Source organism: Podarcis bocagei (genome assembly GCF_964188305.1).
Source record: "Podarcis bocagei genome assembly, chromosome: 14".
In the NCBI taxonomy this organism is placed as follows: Eukaryota; Metazoa; Chordata; class Lepidosauria; order Squamata; family Lacertidae; genus Podarcis; species Podarcis bocagei.
Genome location: NC_138139.1, coordinates 7,939,442 through 7,958,796, shown reverse-complemented (window position 1 = coordinate 7,958,796; position 19,355 = coordinate 7,939,442). Strand labels below are relative to the sequence as shown.

The 19,355-nt window shown below is 49.8% G+C and overlaps 1 protein-coding gene across 10 annotated transcripts in view; it reads left to right on the top strand.

The window, feature by feature from the left end:
* Positions 1–19,355, top strand: part of CELF6 (CUGBP Elav-like family member 6) — a 200,143-nt gene that overhangs the window by 122,487 nt on the left and 58,301 nt on the right. For all 10 annotated transcript variants that reach the window (XR_014001873.1, XM_081169220.1, XM_081169222.1 and 7 more), the window contains one exon: positions 16,998–17,046. Coding sequence is in view for 9 of the 10 variants with exons in the window: in XM_081169220.1 (XP_081025346.1) it covers positions 16,998–17,046 (49 nt within the window). In the remaining variant the exon portion in view is untranslated. The remainder of the gene's footprint in view (positions 1–16,997; positions 17,047–19,355) is intronic.

The window sequence follows — 19,355 nt, the reverse complement described above, 5'->3', positions numbered from 1 at the left end:
CCAAAACAACCATTTTTTAAAAAAAAATTACACAGCTTCTTCGTACAGTATATCTTCATCCTGTAGAGTGTTTGCATTATCTATGTTAAATCTTTTAAAAGACAGAATGGTGTTGGGAAAAGAGAACAGTGTGAGTCTCTTGTTGTGGCCATAAGTGCAGTCACATAGAAGCTAACTCTAACTGGACCAATCGCTTTTCTCCATATATAGCAGTGGTGGGATATATCCTGATTTGCAGACCTGAATTCTCCCTGTGCTTTAGTGTGCTGTCTTGTGTTGCTAAAGGGCTGCCGGGCTGCCTCAGCCTCCTGGGGACTATATCTTGCTGCCAATGTAATCTTTGTCAACAGGATTTGGAAAATATCCTCTGGGAACACAAGAGCTGGAGAAACAAACACAGAGAGAAATAATTATTACTGATTAACCATTAGCTACATCTCCACATGGTGCTCCACTTGCATAAGTGTGCCAGGGAGAGGGTGGGGGAGATCCCAGGTAGGGGCTTTGCCCTCCCCTTCCCCAAGCACACACATATAGCTTGAGCCGTAAGAGGGGCTGCCCCCTCTCTTGACATCTTTTGCTGACAGGCGGTGTTGCCTGGTCTCCATTGAGGCTGATGGAGTGGGAAGCAGGGAGCCCAAAAAGTAAGTTGCACCCACTTTGGAAGAATGGCAGATGAAGGTGATAGACTATATGGGACTGGCTGAAATGACTGGCAGAATCCGTGATCAGGGGAAAGAGACGGCGGAAGAAGATTGGAAGAAATTTAAAGTTTATCTTAAGAAACATTGTAAAATCAATGAATGCTAAAATGTCGTGGTTTTAAGGGGGGGAAAGGAGACTACAGCTGTAAAAGATTAAGTAAAAGAAAAGAATAAGGGAAAATTTGACAAAACTAAGTGTTAGGATTTGCTGAAATAATTTTGGAAATTGGGATGTAGAAAGGGGAGGTATGGTGAAGTCGGCGAAGTAAGGTTTAAGAAAAAGGGATATGAAATTATACATGTTTGTTTGTGTGTTTGTTTGTTTGTATTGTGTATTGTTTGTGTTTATAAAAACTGTGAAAAACCAATAAAAAAAATTATTTTTAAAAAAAGTAAGTTGCACCAGAAACAATTACAGGCACAGCCAACTAGTTCTGAGGGTGCTCCACTCCTCTGTCCAGCTGGGGTTGGCTGAGTGCACATTGGGGGTAATGAAGCAGCTCTCAACTCACCCTAACAGACAGGCCTGCACTGCGACAGGGGAAAGAAAATCTCACTGGGCCTAACTTTCTGTGGGGCACCAACTCAGGGCAGTTATAGAAGAGGAAGGGGTTGAGACCATGAGGGTGGTGGAGGGTGGTGGTCCATTGGGGTGAATGAGACATCTCCTCACCAACCTCACCCTGCCCCAGCCAGCCCTTGCTTGCCTGACTTGCAACCAGTCCAAGGGGCGGCCACGACTTCCATCTTCCTCCCCCTGAGTCTCAGTGTCGCTCCTTGCAGAACTCAGCAGGGAGGAGAATTGAGGGGGGCAAAACTATATCCAGTTGGCTCTGCCTGTCATTGGTTCTGGCGCCACCAGTGGGCATTGCTTTCTCCGCTCAGTTGTGTGGCGTCCTTTGCTGGCACCCGGGGCATGCATGTGTACATAGGCACCATGCACCAGGCAGGACCAGGGGCTGGGCACACAGAGGGTTCATGGGCCAGCTGGCCCACCCACGCAAGGGAGAGCCCAGCCATCCAACATGGCCCTTGGCAAGCCCTTGAGGCAGCCATTCAGCAAGGGGGTCAGGGGCACAGCGGCAAGACAAGGCCAAGCTCTGGGGCCCAGAGACTCCAGTGGCAGGCAGGGCGGGGATCCCTGTGTGTGGGCACCTGGTTTGTGCTCCCTCTAAATGCACCCAGGGCCATGACCCTCTGACCTTCCCTATGCTACTCCCCTGGGCACCACCTACTGCCATTGCATGAGAGATACTACCAACCTCCCTTTCAAGAAAATAGCATGCTACTGGTACATGATGGGGAAGAGCACACTCTGAAGCAGTGGGTTTTTTTGTACTGGCCAGTAGGCCTTACCGATCACCAGAACTAGGGGGCTAAGTTGGGCTTGGTAAGCCAGAGCCTTTTCTAGCTTGAGATGCCAAAATGTGGTACCTCGGGTTACAGACGCTTCAGGTTACAGACACTTCAGGTTACAGACTCTGCTAATCCAGAAATAGTACCTCAGGTTAAGAACTTTGCTTCAGGATGAGAACAGAAATTGCACAGTGGCGGAGTAGTGGCAGCAGGAGGCCCAATTAGCTAAAGTGGTACCTCAGATTAAGAACAGTTTCAGGTTAAGAACAGACCTCCAGAATGAATTAAGTTCTTAACCCGAGGTACCACTGTATGTGTTTGGTTTAGGCTTTTTTATTATTTTTTCAGAAGGAATGAAAGAAATGGAAATTGAGGTGGGAAATTAAATTACCCTTGTGTTTACTTGACTCTTGGTACAAAACATTGCAATATCCTTTGGGCTCAGCAGGTTGCCCTGATGATGTTGCACAGATATAAAAAAAAGTTTATAGCAAAGCAGTTGGGGGACATTTAATATTATTCTGGTCTCACGGTGAGAAAAACTAGGAATCTGTTTTCAATGTGGCCTCACCTCTGAAAATCTTGTCCCACCCCCCACGTTTAACAGATCTTGAGGCAAGTGTGTGTGTTTTTGTTCGTTGTTTTCACACCCCAGATTCTTATGGCGATTCCAGGTCAGTGTTTTGCATGCCCTGACCCCTACATAATGGGTCTTGATGAGTTCATATCTCTCTCGACTGCTTCCCAGGAAATACTCATCCATTACGCTGCCTGGGTGTGTAAAAGTGTCCTTTTCCTCCCTGACATGGGGAGAGGGCTTGACATATAATCTTGCCACACACAAACACACGAGTGCTGGTCGGTGACCGGAGGGATGGGTGATGCAGGGACACACACGCCCCAGTGTGAGTGGGGCCACCTTAGCACTCTGAATGCTCCCTGGCCGAGGAGCAGTGGTGGCACGAGACAGGCTGGAGCCCGCCCTCATAAAAACTCCCCTCAGTGTCAGTTTGACTAATTTGCTCGTCTTATCGCTGGCAGGATCCGACGTGCCCATCGCAGGCACAGGGCCATAAAACTAATGTAGTGAGGAGGCAGGCCGCGAAATGATAGATACGGCCCGTCGCTTGGAACAAGCATTAGCTTTATGAACCAGGGGTAATTGAAAGGAAATATTTGTCATTGGTCTCTGGTGGACGAGAAGTTTGCAGCAAACTTTGCGGCGAATGCCTCTGTTGGTCGGTTTGCCCGCCATCCCTGTGTGCAGGGACACAGGGTGTTAAGAGCCAGTAGTTACTGGGGAGTGGGGCAAGTTGGTCTCCACTTGCTATCCTGGGCTTCGCTCCTTCTTTGTTCCTTCAGGAACAATTAACCCCCTAATGGCAAGCTCAGGTGAGGTGTGCCAACAGAACTGCAGCCAGAACGGGGCCACTGAGAAACAAGGGGGGGGTATCAGAATAGCCTGGGAAACACTGAAGTTTGCTAAACTACAAAAAACAAAAACAAAAAACCTGCAAAGTGGCGTGGGGAGAAAGTCCCAGAACAGCCGAATTAAGACTGAGCATGCTCAGTGGCCTGAAATGTTGTGCATCTGTTGTGGCGGGTGGGGGGCAGAAAACTGGGGTAGTGGCACAATAGGGGACTCTGGAAGAGGCTTGCTGACTGGCAGAAACAATGAACTGGGTAACTCCACGCTGCAACGTTTTGTTGCCAGCCTCACTTGTATAGCAGTTTTGGCAGAGGTCATGCATGTGTCTTGTTTAGAACGAGCCCTAAAGGTAAAGGTAAAGGGACCCTTGACCATTAGGTCCAGTCGTGGCCGACTCTGGGGTTGCAGCGCTCATCTCGCTTTATTGGCCGAGGGATCCGACGTACAGCTTCCAGGTTATGTGGCCAGCATGACTAAGCCGCTTCTGGTGAACCAGAGCAGCTCATGGAAATGCCGTTTTCCTTCCCACTGGAGCAGTACCTATTTATCTACTTGCACTTTAATGTGCTTTTGAACTGCCAGGTTGGCAGGAGCTGGGACCGAGCAACGGGAGCTCACCCTGTCGCGGGGATTCAAACCGCCGACCTTCTGATAAGCAAGTCCTACGCTCCGTGGTTTAAACCACAGCGCCACCCGCGTCCCTGAGAATGAGCCCTACATAGCCCTAAATAAGGGGTGGGGTGCCTCTACCCACAAGCCAATCTTTGCCCTCCAGACAGTCCAGTTTGACCCACAAGTCCAGTTTACTGAAGAAATAGGCCCACCTGCCCATCAACAGATGTCAGCAGGATTTCCTCTCTAGTCACCAGTGTGAGGATTAAAGCCTGTTCCCTTCTCCTTTAAACAAGAGGGGGTGGCAAGGGAGTGGGGGGCTACCTTATCCCCGCCACTCACTGCTATCGCCCACCCATTTAGAGGAGAAGCAGAACAAAGGTGCCCTTTGAAGATGCCTCGCCCCTTTAAGGGAGCAGTGTATGGTGGCAGTGTGCGGGGAGGACTCTTCAACCTCCACTGCTGCCCATTCACTCAAAGGAGCAGGGAGCCTGTTTCTAAGGGTGCTTTTGCAAAGCGCTTTAAGTCCATCTCTGCACTCTTATCTGATTCTCCATAGGCTCAGACAGAAGTGCAGGCACTGGCTGAAAGCTGCAAAGCACTGTTTGAAGCAGCCTAAACACCACAAGGAGGGGAGCTGCTTCAAAGAGTGCTTTGCAGCTTTAAGACAGTTTCCTTGCTCCCAACAAGAGTGTAGATTCTGTCTTAAAACACTTTGCAAAAGTGCTATTTGAAGCAGCCTCCCCACCACTTCTTTAAGCAGCTGGGAAGCAGTTTGGGGTCTGATACAGGCACGATTGAGCTGTGTGCTGGTCCCGGGGGGTAAGGTACCGTGAGTGTAGCAGAGTCCACACGAAGAGGAGCGAGGTCTGATGCAGAGAGCCGGGCGGGGAACAGGAACACTGGAACAGGAGGCTGAGCAGGTAACAAGAACACCGGATGGTCGGGAACAGGAGGCCGAGCAGGGAACAGGAGTACTGGATAGTCAGGAACAGGAAGCCGAGCAGGGAACAGGAGTACCGGATAGTCAGGAACAGGAGGCTGAGCAGGGATCAGGAACACAGGAAGGTCCGAAGCCAACAACGACGTTGCTCCCGCAACCTGGGGCCGGGATGACTGGGCTTTTATCCTCTTCTAAGGTCAGGGGCGGTCCCGACCCCCAGGAGCCCCGCCTACTCTGGCCTTAAGGCAAGCACTCCTCCTGGGGGCAACTAGTTCCCTTCGCCTCTCTGCCCTAAGCCTCTGCAGATCAGGAGAGGCCGAAGGGTTACTGGGCCCTGGAGGAGGCTCACCTGTGGCCACTGAGTCATCAGGCCCCTCTGGGGCCAGGAGGACTTCACCTGGGGCCAGCTCCTGCTGCACTGCCACAGGTGCAGGCTCTTCAGCCTCTAGGCCTTGCCCCAGTTCAGCCGGCCCTGGAGGCGGGGACTCCTGTGCAGGCTGGGATTCCTCTGTTTCATCCTCCGAATCAGAATCCCAGGCCATCACACCATCCCCCCTCCCAGGCCCCCCCCTCAACCGAGGGTCCGGACCCGGCTTGCCGGGGTACGTCGCATGGAACTCTCGGAGGCAGGCAGGTGCGTGGACGTTGGCCGCTGGTTCCCAGGAACGGTCCTCCGGTCCGTATCCCTTCCAGTCAATGAGATACTGTAGCTTTCCCCTGCGGTATCGGGAGTCCAGGATGCGTTCCACCTCGTACTCAGGCTCTCCCCGAACCAACACTGGCTGCGGTTGGGGACGGTTCGGGTGGAACTCGTCGGGTGGGGCCACAGGACTCAAAAGGTACCTGTGGAAGACTGGGTGAACCTTCAGGGTTGCGGGTAACCGGAGACGGAATGCCACAGGAGAGACTTGGTCCACGATAGGGAACGGGCCAGTGAAGCGGGCGTCCAACTTCCGCGAAGGTCGAGAGGGGTGGAGATGGCGAGTGGAGAGCCAAACCAGGTCACCGACGCGAAGTTCCGGCCCCACCTGGCGGTGGCGGTCGGCCTGGGCTTTGTACGCTTCCTTGGCCTGGTGCAGTTGCTCCACCAAAAGCTGTTGCTGGGACTGGAGCTCTTGAAGCCACTCCGTCACTGCCGGGACCGCGGATGCCGGCAGCACCTCTGGAAACAGCCGTGGATGATAACCATAGCTGGCCTGGAATGGGGTCTGCTGGGTGGACGCATTCACCGCGTTGTTATAGGCGAACTCCGCCAATGCCAGGTGGTCGACCCAGTCATCCTGCTGGTAGCTGCAGTAACACCGGAGGTACTGCTCTAGCACCGCGTTCGCCCGTTCCGTCTGGCCATCGGTCTGTGGGTGGTAGGCTGACGAGAGGCAGACCTCTGTCCCGAGGGTCTGGTGTAATGCTCGCCAGAACCGGGATGTGAACTGAACGCCCCGGTCGGACACCACGCGCTCAGGTAGTCCATGCAGGCGGAAGACATGCTGAAGGTACAGCTGCGCAGTTTCCTTGGCTGTGGGTACAGATGGACAAGGAGCGCAGTGTACCATCTTGGTGAAATGGTCGGAGAAAACCAGAAGGCAGGTACAGCCACGAGACGAGGGTAAGTCCACTACAAAGTCCAACGAAACCGTGTGCCAAGGGCGCGGTGGAACTGGCAATGGCTGAAGTAGGCCGGGGGGTCGCCCGGTAGGACCCTTGGCGCGACGGCAGACATCACAACCAGCAACGTAGCGAGCCACGTCAGCCTTCAGGCGGGGCCACCAAAACTCCCGACTGACCAAATGGGTGGTCCGATACCGTCCAAAGTGCCCCGCTGCTGGGGCATCATGGGCCATCCGGAGAACCTCCAGCCGTAGTGGCCCTGGCGGGACGTACAGACGACCGTGGTGCAGCAGCAGGCCCTGATGCAGGACCAGCCCCGGATATTGTGGACTGGACCCTTCAGCCAGCTCCCGGAGACTATCCTGGGCCCAAGCGTCGACCCGCTGCTGTTCCCGCACCCGAACCTGCAGTGGCTGCGCCTCCTGGGTGGCCAGGAATGCAGCCGGAGGTAGAATCGTGGTGGGTTCTGCTTGCTGTACCGTGTCTGCGTTGTCTTCAGGTTTCCGGGACAGGGCATCCGCCTTCTGATTCTGAGAGCTAGGGATGTAGCGGATCCGAAACTGGAACCGGGAAAAGAACAACGCCCACCGGATCTGTCTTTGGTTCAGCTTGCGGGTGGTCTGGAGGTACTCCAGGTTCCGGTGGTCGGTTCTCACCTCCACCGGATGTCGTGCCCCCTCAAGATGGTGGCGCCAGACCTCAAAGGCTACCTTGATGGCCAGTAGTTCCCGCTCCCACACAGTATAGTTACGCTCCGCTGGGAGGAGCTGGCGGGAATAGAAGGCACAGGGTAAAAGTGGCGCTTCCGGTCCGTGCTGCTGAGACAAGACGGCACCGAGAGCCGTACTGGAGGCGTCAGTCTCTACCACAAAGGGTCGAGAAGGATCCGGATGCTGCAAGATTGGCGCTCTCTGGAAACAGGCCTTCAACCCTTGAAACGCCTCCTCCGCCTCCTTGTCCCAGGAAAATGGCGTCTTGGGGCGCAGTAGTCGGGTCAACGGGGTGGTGCGGTGAGCATAGTCCGCAATGAAGGTTCGGTAATAGTTGGCGAACCCCAGGAAACGCTGTAGGTCCTTGCGGTTCCGAGGTGCCGCCCATTCTCGAACCGCTGCCACCTTCCCAGGATCCATCTGCACCCCACCTGGTGAGAGTCGGTGACCCAGGAAGTCCACTGACCGCTGATGAAACTCGCACTTGCTGAGCTTTGCATACAGACGATGCTCGCGCAAGCGCTGCAGCACGGTCCGGACATGGCCTTCGTGGCACGCCGGGTCACGGGAGTAAACCAGAATGTCATCCAAGTACACCACCACGTACTTGTCTAGCAAGTCCTGGAACACGTGGTTGATGTACCGTTGGAACACAGCAGGCGCGTTGCACAAACCAAAGGGCATAACCAGGTATTCGAACTGTCCGTACCGGGTCCCAAATGCGGTCTTCCACTCATCCCCGGCGCGGATCCGAATCAAATTGTAGGCACCCCGGAGGTCTAGCTTGGTGAACACCTGCGCCCCTTGCACCCGCTCCAGTAACTCCGAAATAAGGGGCAAAGGGTACCGGTCCGGGATGGTGATTTTGTTCAGGGCCCGGTAATCATGGCAAAGGCGGAGCTCCCCACATTTCTTTTTAACAAAGAGCACTGGCGCAGCAGTGGGCGAGGTAGAAGGCCTAATGAACCCACGCTCCAGGTTCTTGCGCAAGAAGTCCTGTAAAGCCTCGCGCTCTGGCTCTGTTAACGAGTATAAGCGACTCACCGGTAGAGGCGCTCCGGGCTGGAGGTCTATGCCACAGTCAAAGGACCGATGCGGCGGCAGCTGGTCTGCCCCCCGTTCCTCAAACACGTCGTGATAGTCCCGGTATTCAGCGGGGAGCGTTGCAGCAACCTCCTCAGTGGGCACCTGGTCCTTTAACAAACTAATCAAAAACTGCACCTTGGTGCGGTCGTCAGGAAAGTTCCGGGCTCGCCCCTGAATATATAGCTTGGCCTGGGCCAGGAACATAGGAAAGCTGGCCGGGGCTCCATCAAATTTCTCAGGCAAAGCCACTGGGTACTTGCCAGGAGTCGGGGCGTCGGCCCCAGGAGCCGGTAGGGCTTCTAAGCGTTGCTGAAGTGCCACGACCGCGTCACTGAGCTGCTGCACGGTGTGAGTTAAGGCCTGGTTCTCCTGGGTCAAAGTCACCAGTGCAGCCGCCTGGTCCTCCATGGCCTCTGGTTCTTCCCGAACGCACCCCTACGAAGGGGGAGTGCGGGTGTGGCGGGAGCAAACTGTGCTGGTCCCGGGGGTAAGGTACCGTGAGTGTAGCAGAGTCCACACGAAGAGGAGCGAGGTCTGATGCAGAGAGCCGGGCGGGGAACAGGAACACTGGAACAGGAGGCTGAGCAGGTAACAGGAACACCGGATGGTCGGGAACAGGAGGCCGAGCAGGGAACAGGAGTACTGGATAGTCAGGAACAGGAAGCCGAGCAGGGAACAGGAGTACCGGATAGTCAGGAACAGGAGGCTGAGCAGGGATCAGGAACACAGGAAGGTCCGAAGCCAACAACGACGTTGCTCCCGCAACCTGGGGCCGGGATGACTGGGCTTTTATCCTCTTCTAAGGTCAGGGGCGGTCCCGACCCCCAGGAGCCCCGCCTACTCTGGCCTTAAGGCAAGCACTCCTCCTGGGGGCAACTAGTTCCCTTCGCCTCTCTGCCCTAAGCCTCTGCAGATCAGGAGAGGCCGAAGGGTTACTGGGGAGGCTCACCTGTGGCCACTGAGTCATCAGGCCCCTCTGGGGCCAGGAGGACTTCACCTGGGGCCAGCTCCTGCTGCACTGCCACAGGTGCAGGCTCTTCAGCCTCTAGGCCTTGCCCCAGTTCAGCCGGCCCTGGAGGCGGGGACTCCTGTGCAGGCTGGGATTCCTCTGTTTCATCCTCCGAATCGGAATCCCAGGCCATCACAAGCTGTCTTAAACCCTTTGGAAGTTTCCCTGTGCGCCCCTTTAAATCTCCAACATCTGAGCTATAGGGGGGAGTGTGGGGAAATCTCCCCACCTATCAGTCATTTGATATCATAATGACAACATATGATTGCCCCCACTCACCTGTCAAATTTGGTCCTTAGGGCATAGCTGTCTACATTTCCCTTTTTAAAAGAAAAATTCCCTTATTCCGAATAGGATTCCTCGCAAGAAAAGGGAAAAGTTGACAGCTATGCCTCAGGGCCGAACCTGAGAGTGCTGTGGCCAGTGGAGCCAAAAAGGTGACCTCCCTAAATTAATACCTGTTTATTTCATTAAGGATCATTAGCTCAACCTAACATGTGTTTTTTTGTGTGTGTGTGCATAGACCCTCAGGGCAGGGTCTAACAGTATTCAACAGTTTTTTTAAAAAAATCACATGAGAAAAGAACACTGCCAACAGCAGAAAATATATTCTGTTAAATATATTGCTATCAAGAAAGCAAGAAGTAGAGATGTTAATTTAGCACTGCCACAGCCTGCCCAAATCCCAGCCAGAAAAGCTATGTTAAGGCTGCAATCCTAAACAAGCTGGGAAAGGAACACAGCGAGACTTCCAAGTTGTCCTGCCTTGATTCATTCTGTAAATGCTGGAGACGATAGCCAGATTTCACCTTTTCTTTCTTGGTCTTCTATTTTTATCCTTTTTTTTAAGACCTCAAGCCCCACAAGTTTCCCAAGCATAGGGTGGGTGGCACTGTAAACAAACCTCGCACATTCAGAAACCTCCTCCCCACATGTGGGCTCTATACTAGACGGTTCCGTAGTGCAAGGGTCACTCGGATCGCATCCTAACCATAACATTTAAAGCTTTTCATAACACTTTAAGAATCATGGCTTCGCTTCCTTCTGGAACTCATCTGTTTCTAAAGGTGTCAAGTTCTTTCCCAAAACTTTGGTTTTTTGTTTATTCAACTTAAAACCCGCCACCCGACCAAAGTCATGAATCAATTCTAAAACTCTTTTTGTACTAGATTCTGGCTCCTGTAATGTTAAAACCAAATCATCTGCAAAAGCTTTCAGTTTACATTGTTTCGCTCCGACCTGTATTCCTTGTATCAACCGGTCCTCCCTTATCATACTCAAAAGCACCTCCAGGACTGAAATAAATAAAAGAGGGGATAAGGGACACCCCTGTCGTGTTCCTTTTTCAATTTTAAACTCATCTGTCACCACATTGTTCACTATCAGTTTAGCTTTTTGTTCTGAATAGATTGCTTCTATGCCATTTTCAAACCCCTGTCCCACTCCCATCCCTTCCAAATTTTTCTTCATAAACTTCCAAGAAATGTTGTCAAAGGCCTTCTCCGCATCAATAAAAATTAACACTGCTTTTGTATTGATATTTGTTTGCAAAAGTTCCAAAATATCAATAATGTTCCTAGTGTTATCAAACAAATGTCTGCCTGGGAGAAAGCCTGCCTGGTCCTTGTGAATTACTTCATTTAAGACTCTTTTAAGCCTGCTTGCCAAAATGTCTGCAAAAATTTTGTAATCCACATTTAGGAGTGAGATGGGACGGTAGTTCTTTAGTTGAGTCTTTTCAGTTTCCAACTTAGGAATCAATGTGATGAAAGCTTCTTTCCACGTTTCCGGTGCCTTCTTCCCCTCCACAATCTGGTTACAAACCTCCATTAGTGGTTGTATCAAATAGTCTTTTAAAGTCTTGTAGTACTTGGAGGTAAGTCCATCTGGGCCTGGAGATTTGCCAAGTTGCATATTCTGGATGGCACTCTCAATTTCCTGTTGTGTTATTCGATAATTTAAGATTGTTCTCTTTTCTTGAGATAATTTTGGTAATCCATTAGCTTTTAAAAATTGATCTATCTCAGTCACATCCTGTGGCCCTTGCGTATAAAGTTTTTTGAAATATTTCTGGAAACACTTTCTTATTTCTTCCGGTTTCTGTATATTTTTCCCTTCAACCTCCAGATTGGTAACAAAGTTCAATTTTTGTCTCCTTTTTAACTGCCATGCTAGCAGTTTTCCACATTTATTCGCCGATTCAAAAGATCTCTGTTTCATTTGTTTAATTTTCCATTCCACTTCTTGATTTATTAATTTCGCATATTGTGCTTGATAAAACTTGATTTCTCTCAGAATCTCTTTAGATTTTGGTTTTAGTCTCAATTTTTTCTCTCCATCTCTTATCTTCTCTAATATCTTGTCCTTTTTTCCATTCCAGAGTTTTTTCTTGATTGTATTCTGTTGTATCAGAAACCCTCTCATTACTGCTTTACTTGCGTCCCAGATTATTCTCTTTTCCACCGAAGTGTTCAAATTTATTTCAAAATAATCTTTTAAAGTTTTTTGGGCCTTTTTCACAATCTCTTGATCTCTTAGCAGAGTGTCATTCATTCTCCATCTGAAGGAGCCGGCTGGAGTAAGTCTCAATTCCACTTTCAAAGCATTATGGTCGGAGCAGGTTTTTGGGCAGATTTCCACTTTTAAAGTCTTAGGTGCCAGTCCTCTAGATGTCCAAATTTGGTCTATTCTTGTCCATGACAAATGAGCCTCAGAAAAAAATGTTCCTTCTTTACCTAGGGGGTTCTTTGTCCTCCAAATGTCAATCAAGTCCATACTGTCAGTCAATTCAAAGAAAGTTTTAGGTAGTCTGCCATCTTTGGTTAGATTTTGGTTTTGCGACTTATCCATATAAGTAGAAACAACCCCATTCATATCTCCCATCAAAATGATGTTAGAATAGTCCATATAGTCCAGCAATATCTCATGCAGCTTCTTGTAAAATTCTGACTTCCCTTCATTTGGTGCATAAATTCCTACTATCAAAAACTTTTCTCCTTGTGTTTGTATCTCAATTGCCAAAATTCTTCCATGCTCATCTTTAAATAGAAATTTCGGTGACAGGTTCTCCTTTGCATAAATCACAACGCCTCTTTTCTTAACTTTATCTGATGAAATAAATTCTTGGCCTAGTCTTTTGTTGATTAGTACTTTCCTATGGAGCCTAGTCACATGGGTTTCCTGCAAACAAATAATGTCCAATTTTTCTTTTTTCAATATGTGAAAGATCCTCCTTCTTTTTTCCGGAGAATTTCTGCCATTTATGTTCCAACTGAGAAGCTGCAGGGACATCCTGGATCAATCTAAGAATCCTCTTGGGGTGAATCTTCCTTCTCGTCCAGACCCGGAGGTAGAACAGGTTCAGGCAGAGATACTGGCCTGGCTCCTGCTACTCCCTTCCGAAGGTCCTCTCCGTAGTCGTTCAGAAATTTTTCTTGGTCTTCTACTGCTTTGATTTTAATTTTCTTCCCTTTGATAGTAAAGGATAGTCCTTGGGGGAACTCCCACCTATAAGGAATTGTGTTGTTTCTCAGTAATCCTGCTAGGTCCTTATATGTAGTTCTTAAATCCAAAAGTTGTTTCGGAATATCTCTGTAGATTTCTGCTTTTTTACCTTGAATCACCAATGCTTTTTTAAAGTGTAGGCCTAGTATTTTGTCACTTTCTTGCCTAGATCTCAAAATGATCAGGCAATCTCTAGCTCTGTCCTTCCTCACCACTCTTCCCAGTCTGAAAGCGGTGACAATTTTAAAGTCCTTATCTTCTTCTATGGCCCAGAACTTTGATAATTCTGTTGTCAAAAAACCAATCAAATTGTCTTGTTCAAGTTCTGGTATTGATCGTAGTCTCAGATTATTTTCCCGATTTTTCAATTCCACCATAGACAGATAGGCCTGCTGTTCACTTACTTGCCTGCAGAGTGGCCTTACTTCCCTTCTTACTTCCTCCACCTTCTTATTAGCTTCTTCTGCTTTTTGATTTGCTTGTTCAGCCAGTTTCCGATTTTCTAAGTTTGTTGTTTGGAGGTTCCCAATTACTTGTGTATTTTGAGAAACTTGGTCAGTCAGCTTATTAATAGTGGTTGTCACTCGAATCGCATCCTAACCATAACATTTAAAGCTTTTCATACCACTTTAAGAATCATGGCTTCGCCCCCCCCCACACACAAAGGATCCTGGGAAGTGTAGTTCATTAAGAGTCTCCTAACAACTTTCAGCATCCTCAGCAACCTACAGTTCCCAGGATTCTTTGGGAGGAAGCCGTGGCCCTTGAAGTGGTAGGAAAGTGCTTTAAACGTACGTCGCAGGTGTGATCTGTGTTACCCATTATTGATCACTGTGGGCATGTTGAATTTTACAACTTTCACATCCCAAAAATGAGGGGTTCCAAAATGTTGCAACATGACTTGGGAATCCAAAAGATATTTGGGTTCAATTAATATAATTTAGTTATGCCTAGTAAGTAAAACATGTGTCAAATTGCATAGAAATCGTTAAGAATGATCACGAAGTAATTGCAATTATTATTATTATTATTATTATTATTATTATTATTATTATTATTATTATTATTATTTAGCATCACCTGACGTTTCCAGAAGGTATTTCTTCATCAGACTTAGACTTACCAAGTTAAATGTTGTCCAGTCACAAAATAATAGCAGTTTTGTATTCCTCACACCCTAAACCATATTTTTAAGACCCCCCCTCACAGAAGAAATTTGCAAAAATTAAGTTTCACCCCCTAAAATTAGAAGGCCTAACTCTGTGTACAGATGAGGATTTCTTGCATCTGACGTATGTGTGGACCTGGAATCGGAGGAAGAACCAAACCAGGCTGTGCCCAGGCACTATGCCATTTATGGCTCACGGTTGCATTGCATAAACAAGCAAACAGAATAATTGATTTAGCTATAGGGACCTCTTAAGGAAGGAGAACAAACATCCTTTTACTGCCAATAGTTCCTGGTTTCTAGATGCTGTGGCCGTCTTATCACAAATTTACCTTTGCACGCTCACTTGGAAATCCAAAGGCAAACAGAAGCTATACACGTGGTTGAGTTCCTGGTCCCCTGGAAGATTCAAATGGCATCTGAATCTTCAGAATGGCCGATCCAGATGACTTGCAGCTTTTCCCTGCAGAGGTTCCCCTGCAGAAAGCTCTGCAAGTTGGGGATGTATGCAGTTGCGATATTTGTGTGTCCCCCCGCCAGCGAGGCAGTCAGGGGTGGGGGTGTGGAGATGAATGATTGGATACATCAGCATCCTTTCATCTGTCATCCTGATGAGGCAAAGGAGCTTTAATCGACTTTAATAGCCATCAAATGGCATCAACAACTTCTCCTAATACGCAAATCAATTAGCAAGATTGATTGGCAGGAGGAAAGTGGTCAGGTGGGTCTGGGAGGCAAGGAAGGAGGGCTGCAGCCGTTTTGGAAAATCCAGAGCGATGGAGAAGACTTTGGAAACAATACTGTTGGTGTGCTGTGGTGCCCTGGGGACTTGTGCAGGTATTCCTGTTACTCCTTGTTTGCCGATGTAACTGCTGCATTCCTCTTTTTTCCGTTCGCTGCAATCCTGTCTCCTTAGTCTGCGGCTTAGAATGGACAAGTGGGAGCCTGCAACAAAACGTTGCAGTGGTGTCATGCTGTTCGGCATTCCAGCTAGGCACCCATGCCCTTTCCCCGAATACACCGCTCCATTTCCCCCACTCCACGTAACTCTGTAGTTCCCATCTATGGCTGCTGCTGCTGTGATAATGATATCTGGGTACATGCAAAGGCAGGCTCCGGCGGATGGAGCAGATGAGACCATCCGATGGTCAAGAAGGCAGATACCGCAAGTGCTGTAGAGAAAAATGAGGGATGGATGGGGTTCATCAACCTGAGAAGGTAGCCCATGTAGGAGAAGGAAAACTCTGATCCTCCATTGTGGGGTATCTTCAGGAGGAGAAAAGACGAAAGAGTAAACCCGACACACACAGTATTTTTCACTCTATAAGACGCACCCGACCATAAGACGCACCTAGTTTTAGAGGAGGAGAACAAGAAAAAAAATGTTCTCTCCCTCTCTGCGCAGCGCCTCTCCAGCAAAGCGGGAGGAGAAACGGAAGGGGCTCCATTTCTCCTCCCACTTCGCTGAAGGGGCGCTGCGAGAGAGGGAAAGCTGTGCAGCGGCTCTCCAGCGAAGCAAAGCCAGGAGAGCAAGAGGGATCGATCCCTCTTGCTCTCCTGGCTTCAGCGAAAGCTGCGCAGCCTGCATTCGCTCCATAAGACACACACACATTTCCCCTTACTTTTTAGGAGGGGAAAAGTGCGTCTTACAGAGTGAAAACTACGGTACCTGGAGTGGAGTTCCTAAGACTGTTTGATGACCTCCTTCTGGCAACATCTGCCACCAAACTGTTTGCTCTGCTTTCCTTTGGACCACATCAGCAAGGCCGAGGGGGGTGGGTCTTGTTGTCTGAACAGTCCAGGGCCTCCATACACACTACCTAGGCTTTGCCCTTTCCCCTCTCAGTCAGCGGCAGAGATGTGAGGTGTTCGGAAGCCGAGAGATCAGTGCAGCCCCACTGACCACCATCTCCCCATTAAAATGAGTGCCCCGGGGAGGTCACTTCCTTGCTGCTAACACAGCAGTTAGACTTCACTCCCAGAGGCACACTCCATTGTCTCACGAGAAACCTCTTGAGGAGGAGGCACACAAAGAATGGCCTCAGATGGTGATCGCAGGGTCCAGGCTGGCTCATCTGGGGGGAGATGGTCCTTGAGGTATTGCCATCCTGAGCAGTGTAAGGCTTTATAAGTGAAAACCAGCACTTTGAATTGGGACCAGAAACTAATGGACAGCCAGCGCAGTCACACCAGGATCAGTGTAGCACGGTGGTACCTCGGGTTAAGTACTTAATTCGTTCCAGAGATCCGTTCTTAACCTGAAACTGTTCTTAACCTGAAGCACCACTTTAGCTAATGGGGCCTCCTGCTGCTGCCACACTGCCGGAGCCCGATTTCTGTTCTTATCCTGAAGCAAAGTTCTTAACCTGATGCACTATTTCTGGGTTAGCGGAGTGTGTAACCTGAAGCGTATGTAACCCGAGGTACCACTGTATCATCAAACCATCTTGCCCCAGTAAACAACCTGGTTGCCGAATTCTGCACCAGCTGAAGTTTCCAAATGGTTTTTAGCGGCAGCACTGTGTATAATGCATTGCAGTAATCTAACCTAGAGACTACTAGAGCATAGTCAACAGTTGTTAGGCTACCCTTGCCCAGACAGGGGTGCAGCTGGGCTACTAGCCCAAGCTGATAGAAGACGCTCTGTGTCACTGAGACCACCTGAGCCTCAAGAGACAAGCTGTGTGCCTTCTCCTTTGCAGGGACTGTAACCCCACCGAGAGCAGGCAACCTCCCATCCCTTTCATTTTGAGCTTCCTCTGATTGCTTCCGCCGAATCACTAGGCTTCTGACTAACCAGCTTAAGCTGATCTGAGGAGTACTGGATGGCTAGACTCTAACCAAGGGTGCCTGTGTTTTGTTTGACAGATGAACCGCCCAATCCAAGTGAAGCCAGCAGACAGCGAGGGCCGAGGAGGTAGGTTGCTCTTCATTTTCAACCCATTCATCCATGCTTGACTAACTAACCCTGAGGATCTATTTAGTGTCTCGCCTGGGAGCACAGTTGCACCACCACCCGGTAACGGCCGATCGGACACTTCTAGCACTGCAGCTGCACTGTGCCAAAATCCCCTCTGCTTTGCCCTTTCCCCTCTCAGTCAGCGGCAGAGATGTGAGGTGTTCGGAAGCCGAGAGATCAGTGCAGCCCCACCGACCACCATCTCCCCTTTAAAATGAGTGAACAGGATGACGGTCCATTAATTTAAATAAATCTCTCCTGAATAAAACCATCTTTTTGTTCTTTCTGGGTTTTAGTGTTTTGTTTTGTTAATTTAAACTGCATTTTCCGTCTCTGTTTTCTTTTTGTGCATCCACCTTGGGGGCCCTTATTACAGCTTAGATAATAAAACGTTTAATTTAAACAAATAAATACCATACACAGAACATAGATGCTTTTCTTGCTGAGGCTGATGCTCCAGCCTGCACCCTTTACCTCAGTTGCTCTGGCTAACACACTCTAAAATTTCACCTGCCTTTAGTGTGGTTTGCCCCCTTCCCCAAAGTGGCTTTTCCTGTTATTCATCTCTCTCCCAAAAGTGGCTTCTCAAGAAAGGATTCTGAGAGGTTTGCTGATGTAAACAGATTGCAGACATGGGCTTCCTGCTTCCAAGGCTCTTGGCGTGGTGCTTGCAGCTATAGCTCAGCTGGCAGATCATGAGGCTCTTAATCTCAGGGTTGTGGGTTTGAGTCCCACATTGGGCAAAATATTCCTGCCTTGCAGGGGGTTGGACCTTCTGTGAGGGTTTGATTAGCTGCTTGTGCGTGAAAACGTGCTCCCTCAGAGTTTGTGCGCCCCCACAAACCTCCGTGTGTGACGGAGCTCCTCAGACATGTCTGCTCTAGTCACTAGTAGAGTCCGACAGTGGCTGCCTGCGGAAGCGTTTCCAGCAAAGAAGTTCCTTAACGGAAACGCGTCTCCTGGACTCACGGCGTGACAGTTTCCTGCGAGGTATGGGTCTCCCTATGGGAGACTCCGATACCTCCCCACTGTTCTCGCTGGAAGCCTCCCTGAGCCCTCCCTCCTGCTCGCATTCCCTCAGAGACCCACTCCTCCCCCTGCTGGTCCCTGCTTCAGCAGTTGAGTCTCTTTCATCCTGCCTGAGTCCCTCCACCACCTGATGCTCTGATGGCAGTTCCCTGACATCCACTTCCCCTCCAGGGCCCCCCTCACCCCCTCCCAATTCCTCCCCCCTGGGAGGTGAAGGGCTAAAACCCCGAAACGAATCTTCCTCATCTTCTGACGTCTCGAACAATTCTCTCCATCGATCGTCGTCCTGGCCAGCTGAATCCTCCTCCTCTTCAGAATCTGGGAACCCCTCCAACTCCTCTTCCTCGTCGGTGGTGGCAAAGTATTCCCTTCGGAACCTCGCTACAGGCTGAGGTTTACGTGGGAACCTCTGATGAAAAGTCTCTATTAAAACCTCGTCATTGACATCCTCTGCCCTAACCCAGGTGTTTTCCGACTCCGGTTCCCCTTCCCACATTACCAAATACTCTACTTGATCTCCCTTCCACCTGGAATCGAGGATCTCCGCTACATGGTAGCTGTGTTCCTTCTCCTCCATTGCTGGTCCCCTAGTGACCCTCCCCTCACTGTCTCCTCTATACGGTGACAGCAACGACCTGTGAAAAACTGGGTGCAGCTTCATGTGGTTCGGTAACCGGAGCCTGAAAGCCACTGGATTGACCTGCTGTATGACTTCAAACGGACCCAGCCTTTTGGGTCTTAATTTCTTACAACCTCCTTTGAATGGCAACCCTTGGGTTGACAGCCACACCTGGTCCCCCACCCTGATGCTTTCACCTTCCCTTCTGTTTTTGTCTGCTTGCCTCTTATATTCCTCCTTAGCCCTGTTTAAGTTGAGTTGGAGCTGGCGATGGATCGCTTCCATTTCTTCCACGAACTGTTCTGCAGCTGGAACGCTCCAGTTCTCCCCCTCCCCCCCTGGGAAGGCTCTGGGATGGCACCCGTGATTAGCCAAAAAGGGGCTCATCCCCGTGGACACGTTCTCTGCATTGTTGTAGGCAAATTCTGCCAACGCCAGCTTCTCCACCCAATCATTCTCTCTGTCATTAACATAACACCTCAAATATTGTTGGAGAACCCCATTTGCTCTTTCCGCCTGCCCGTTGGTTTCAGGATGACGGGCCGTCGAGAAATTAACCTCTACATGCAGTAAGCTCATGAGCTTCCTCCAGAACCTGGAAGTAAATTGTTTCCCTCGG